Raw genomic sequence first — 6,625 nt, forward strand, 5'->3', positions numbered from 1 at the left:
ATATGTTCTGTTAAGCATTTTCTCCAGTGCGTGGCTTACCTTTAATTTCCTAAACTGTATCTTTTTTAAAGTTATTATTTTAATTCCAGGTGGTTAACATAGTGTTATATTAGCTTCAGGTATACAATAGTGATTTAAAATTCCATACACCATCCTGTGCTCATCACAACAAGTGCATTCCTTAATCCTCTTCACCTATTTCATCCATCCTCTACCCTCTGGTAACCATCAGTTTGTTCTCTATAATTAAGAGTCTATTTTTTTTATTGGTTTCTCTCTCCCTCTTTTTCTTCCCTTTGCTTATTTGTTTTGCTTCTTAAATTCCAGTTATGTGTGAAATCCCATGGTATTTGTTTTTCTCTGATGATTTATTTCACTTAGCATTAAACTCTTGAGCTCCATCCATGTGTCATTGCCAATGGCAAGGTTTCATTCTTTTTTGTGGCTGAATACTTTTCCATTGGAGATATATACCACATCTGCTTTATCCATTCATCTATCAATGTACACTTGGGCTGCTACCATATTTTGGCTACTGTCAATAGCACTGCTATAAACATAGGGGTGCATGTATCACTTTGAGTTAATGTTTTAGTATTTTTGGGGAAATACCCAGTAATGCGATTACTTGATGGTAGAGTAATTCTATTTTTAACTTTTTAAGGAAACTCCATAGAGTTTTCCACAATGGATACACCAGTTTGCATTCCCATCAATAACATGGGAGCCTTCCCCTTTCTCCCCTTCCTCACCAACACCTGTTGTTTCTTCTGTTGTTGATGGTAGCCATTCTGACAGATATGAGTGAGGTGCTCTCTCATTATAATATTGACTTGCATTTCCCTGATGGTAAGTAATAATGAACACCTTTTCATGTGTCTGTTGGCTGTCTTCTTTGGAGAAATGTCTGTTCATGTCCTCTGCCCATTTTAATTAGTTTATTTGCTTTTTGGGTGTTGAGTTTTATAAGCTCTTCATATATTTTGGATACCAATTCCATATCAGACATTATCATTTGCAAATATCTTCTCCTATCCGGGAAATTGCTTTTTAGTTTTGTTGATTATTTCCTTCACTGTGCACAAGCTTTTTATTTTGATGTAATCTCAATAGTTCCATATTTGCTTTTGTTTCCCTTGCCTCAGGAGACAAATCTATGGGAAAAAAGCTGTTATAATCAATATCAAAGAGGTTACTGCCTAAACATTATCTTCTGAAAAGAATTTTTAAAATTTTGATGGAATCCAATTAATTGATTGTTCTGGGATGCAATTAAGTTGATTTAACAGTTTGAGCCTTTCAAAACTTGCTTATAAGCTGTGTGAGGAACAGAACAGCTTTTATTCTAGGGAAAAGTGTGTCCCACTCCTGAGGCAATATTATTCTAAATACTCTAACCAATGACCCATGAATTACAAGGTTTTTCACTCTGGCTCATGGGACCATGTACTGTTTCAGGCCTTGTGTCACCTCCAAGGATTGTTCCCTTTGTCTTTTATCAAGGTAGAGTGGGGCAGAGGGGCTCTTTTTCTGCCCTTGGGTAGTTTCTTCATGCATATGCACTTACAAGTACTCAGCTGAAGATGCAGGTGGACTTCCTGCAGATCTCTGGGGTTCTCTGTGCAGTTCTTTTTTTTTTCCTCTGGTACTCTACCATGTGAATTGCAGCTTTCTTGACCTTACCTTCATCCTGGCTCTGTCTCCTCAAGTCAGGAGGACCACCAGGCTCTACCTGGTCCTCTCTCCCAGAGCTGCGTCCCCAGAAACTCTCTTCAAGAAATAAACTGAGGCAACTCTAGGGATCTCCTCATTTGTTTCCCCTCTCTAAGGCAACAGTGTTCTGACTTGACTACCAATGTCTAAAAGCCATCGTTTCATTTGTCTGTTTTTTTCGTTGCTTCAGGCAAAAGGATAAATCCAGTCCCTACGATTCCTTCTCAGCAGGAAATGTAAGTCCCTTTTTAGTTTTGTTTTCTCTCCTCTTTCTCTATTCTTCCAGTATTTAAAAATTTAATGTAATATAAGCAAATATATTTCCTATACATATTCCCTTATTTTTTTCTATCCATCATAGTGTCTTTATTTTTCCAAATTTTTATTTAAATTCTAGTCAGTTAGCATATAGTATAATATTAGTTTCAGGAGTAGAATTTAGTGATTCATCACTTACATATAATACTCAGTGCTAATCATAACAAGTGCCCTCCTTAATCCCCATCACCCATCAAGCCCATCCCACACCCACATCCCTCCTTTATTTTTTTGACACATTGTAGAACACTATAGGCACTTTACTCCATCTGTTTTATCATCTTTTAATAATATACCCTGGTGATTACTTCATAGTGGCATATAGAGATATTCCTTATTCCTTTTAATAGCTGAATAGAACTCCATCATGGGGATGCACCATAGCTTATTCACCACTATCCTACAGAAGGACACCTAGGTTGTGTCTAGCTCTTGTTGTTGTATTTACAAATAGCACTGCCATGAATAATTTTGCATAACATCTTTTCATAATTTTGTCCGAGTACCTTGGTTAATTTATAGAATTGGGATAGCAGAGTCAAAGAATAATGCCACTAATTATTGTCAAATCTTCATAGGAAAAATATGAGCATGACTATTTCCACATAATCTCACTATTAAAGAATGTAGTCAAATTATGAGTTTTTCACAGTCTCACAGGTGAGAAGTGGTATCCTGTATAACTTCATTTCTATTCCTATGTGGGAGACTGGACATCTTTATATGATGAAGAAAGATGTGCATCTTATTTTTCCATTAGGTTTTCTTCTTCTCCAGTCTAATTTTAGAAGTGCTTTATATATTAAGGTCATTGACTCTTTGGTATAAATTACAAGGTTTTTTGCAATCATTTGTGTTTTTACTTTGTTTCTGGTGATATTTTAAAATACATTTTCTTTATTACAAATAATTATCTTTTTACTATCAGAATTTAATTGCAAAATGTATTTGTATACAATTGAAAAAATATTAAATTATGAGTCCTCTCTAACAGTAAGATCTCCTGTTACATCTCCTGCCCATTTTGTAAGTGATCTTGGTTGACTCTCTTTGAAGTGCTATTGCATCACTATCCTTACTGCTCCCATTGCCACCAACTTAGACATGCATTCCTCTCTCATCCCTAGCCTACAACCACTTTCTAAACTTTCTTCCTGCTTCCTGTCACTCTACCCACCCCCAGGCAAATAATATTTTAAAAGCCTATTCTCTCACACCTTTATCCCAATTATGTGATGATACAGTATCTACTTTCTTTGCATAAATTCAAGAATATCATTTTAGCAGTAGACTATTATTTTTCTTTACTGTCCTACACATACCATCCGAACAAGTCATTTACTCCATCAGAGGCCAAAAATAAACCCCCATTCAATCATATCACCATTGTCTGAATATTCTTTTTTCTTTTCTCCATCCATATATATTATCTATAGTATGATAAAGGGTGAGTAAATGCACTATGTTTTCAATAAATCCCACATTCATTTAATTAACATTCATTCAGAGTAATTGCTAGGCACCATGTTTGTATATATGAATAAGACAGTCTCTGGCCTCATGGAGTATATAGAAGGACTGGAGGAAAAAAGATATAAGCCAATTATGTTAGAGTGTGATACCCTATATCACAGGTATCTTGGAGCAAAAGGGAAAGAAAGATTCATTTTGAATGGGGTAGATGTCAAGAAAGACATTAGAAATGAGTTGATATCCAGACTAGACATTTATATATGAGCAAGAGTTTGTTAAATTGACAAGGGAGAAAGCACATTAACACAAATGAAACAGTATGAGGGAGGACATGGGATTATTACTCCTCATAACTCTTTGAATATTCTAGGAAAGAACCATCTTCCTTATTGACTATATTATTTCAATCTATCTAAGCCTCAGTTACCTCATGTCTGAAGAATTAAGAAAAATCCTGACCACCTCTTAGAAGCCCCTGTGAAGTATAAATAAGGTAACAATTACAGAAGACTCAGAAAATTCCTGACACACAACAGGCACTCAAGAATAGTAATTTTTAGCATTATCTCATATTTCATAAGTGTATACATTTAAATACATAATTGTTATTTATCACCCAATGTTCTACATGCTTTCCAAACCCCTACATATGTGTCCTTTGTCTTATTGAAGTGCCTATAGGACACAAATTAAAGCTTAACTCCTTAGATTTCATTTATATCAAGCAAAATACCTCAAACATAACTTTTTGAGAGACAAAAGCTCAGAATATAAATATTCAACACACATATTCAATTGGGTATATTCATCTACCAAAATAAGAGAAAAAACACTCCGTTATGATACCCTCTCTGAAGAACATGTTCATAATAATTTAATAATTTTTAAAAGAGCCTATTCATGCCAATGAGTTTTTTAACTGTGTAAAAGTAGTGAATCATTGCATTATAACTTTCAAATCGAATAGATTCAATAAGACAAAAGAGACAGGTACTTTGCTAGGATCTTTTATACCTCACTGACCATCATAAAATCCAAAGGAATCACAGTATTCCCCACTGAACACAAGTGATTGCCCGCCCCCCACCCCCCAAGATGGCTCTTTCACCCTATTTTCCTACCAGCATTTCATATGACTTGTTAACCTCTTGGCTAGAAGATTTAGTTGACATAAAATCCATTCTCAACATATTATCCTGGAGTTAAATACATAAATGAAGATTTAACACTTGTAAAATCCAAAGAAATAACGTCATAGGATGAGTGTACTTTGGAAGACACATCAGACAAGGAAAGAAATATGGAAGCTGATTCACTTGGTTTTAACCAAATCAGATGGCTCACAATACAACAGGAGAAGGAAATGGAGCCTTTTCTATATATAGGTATATTTACCAGATAAACATAATTATCTAATTTACTAAAACTACATGATTTTCTATTAGGATAAACAACAAGAAGAGTTGTCCTGCACATGGTCCTAGTGGCCCTCAGCAGGGTATAAAAGTGACAGATGGCAGGGGAGATCACACTTGAGAACTTCATTCTTCTGGAAACCCACCCAGAGCCTCCATCCTCTGACACCATGGTCAACTCCTGTTGTGGATCGGTCTGCTCTGACCAGGGCTGTGGCCAGGAGACCTGCTGCCGTCCCACCTGCTGCCAGACCACCTGCTGCCGCCCCAGCTGCTGTGTGTCCAGCTGCTGCAGCCCCTCCTGCTCCAGTTCCAGCTGCTGTGGCTCCAGCTGCTGCAGGCCCAGCTGCTGTATCTCTAGCTGCTGCCGCCCCTCCTGCTGCCAGACCACCTGCTGCAGGACCACCTGCTGCCGCCCCAGCTGCTGTGTGTCCAGCTGCTGCCGCCCCTCCTGCTCTAGTTCCAGCTGCTGTGGCTCCAGCTGCTGCAGGCCCAGCTGCTGTATCTCTAGCTGCTGCCGCCCCTCCTGCTGCCAGACCACCTGCTGCAGGACCACCTGCTGCCGCCCCAGCTGCTGTGTGTCCAGCTGCTGCCGCCCCTCCTGCTCCAGTTCCAGCTGCTGTGGCTCCAGCTGCTGCAGGCCCAGCTGCTGCATCTCTAGCTGCTGCCGCCCCTCCTGCTCCAGTTCCAGCTGCTGTGGCTCCAGCTGCTGCAGGCCCAGCTGCTGCATCTCTAGCTGCTGCCGCCCCTCCTGCTGTGGCTCCAGCTCCTGTGGCTCTAGCTGCTGCCGCCCCTCCTGCTGCCCTTCCTGCTGCCTGCGCCCAGTCTGTGGCCGGGTCTCCTGCCACAGTACCTGCTATCGCCCCACCTGTGTCATCTCCACCTGCCCCCGCCCCATGTGCTGTGCCTCCTCTTGCTGCTGAGCCCCCTGTCCTATGACCATTATTTCCATTTACCTCTGCCCCACAGATAAAGACCCTTATTTTGTGCTGAGTGTTAGGACACATGGAGTCTGGTTAACATCATTCAACAGTTGAGCCTCATAATTCCAGGGATCCCACCACCATCCCATTGACTCAGTACATTCTGGTTTATGTTAAGCTCCTTCCATTATTATCTTTTCCTTTCAGTATTGGCACCAAATATGGATATTAATTTGTAACCTATCAGCTAAAAAATTATCCCATTCCTCTAAATTTGTCATTCTTCCTTATCACTTTGGGGCTCTAGATTATCCTTCCTAACAAAATGATTATCTGCAACTCCTGTGCCATACTGATTTGACACTCTGATCTGAGGTTCAGTTATACCCTAAGACCTGGGGTTCCAATTATGTATTTTCTGAAGGAGTGAATTTCTTATGTCTTGTAGCTTCTCTGCTTTTAATAAACTTTTCTACACATAAAAATTCATTGGCCTTGTTCTCTATTGTTTCCATGATCATTTTTCTCAGTAACTAGACAACTATATTTACATGATGATACAACTCATGTTGAAACCACTTTAAGGGGCACCTGGGTGGCTCAGTGATTGAGCATCTACCTTTGGCTCAAGTCGTGATCCCAGGATCCTGGAATCGAGTCCCGTATTAGGCTCCCTGCAGGGAGCCTGCTTCTCCCTCTGCCTATGTCTCTGCCTCTCTCTGTGTGTCTCTCATGAATAAATAACAAAATATTTTTAAAAAACAAAAAAAATCACTTCGAGGC

General features: G+C 39.4%; 1 protein-coding gene across 1 annotated transcript; it reads left to right on the top strand.

Annotated features, from left to right (window-relative positions):
- Window positions 1–5,037: 5,037 nt before the first annotated feature.
- Window positions 5,038–6,327, top strand: LOC112918031 (uncharacterized). The gene has a single exon (XM_072747266.1). The coding sequence runs from the start codon at window positions 5,090–5,092 to the stop codon at window positions 5,840–5,842; it is 753 nt and encodes a 250-aa protein (XP_072603367.1). The 5' UTR covers window positions 5,038–5,089; the 3' UTR covers window positions 5,843–6,327.
- The last annotated feature ends 298 nt before the right edge of the window (window positions 6,328–6,625 follow it).

The sequence above is a fragment of the Vulpes vulpes genome, chromosome 2 (genome assembly GCF_048418805.1).
Source record: "Vulpes vulpes isolate BD-2025 chromosome 2, VulVul3, whole genome shotgun sequence".
Taxonomy (NCBI): domain Eukaryota; kingdom Metazoa; phylum Chordata; class Mammalia; order Carnivora; family Canidae; genus Vulpes; species Vulpes vulpes.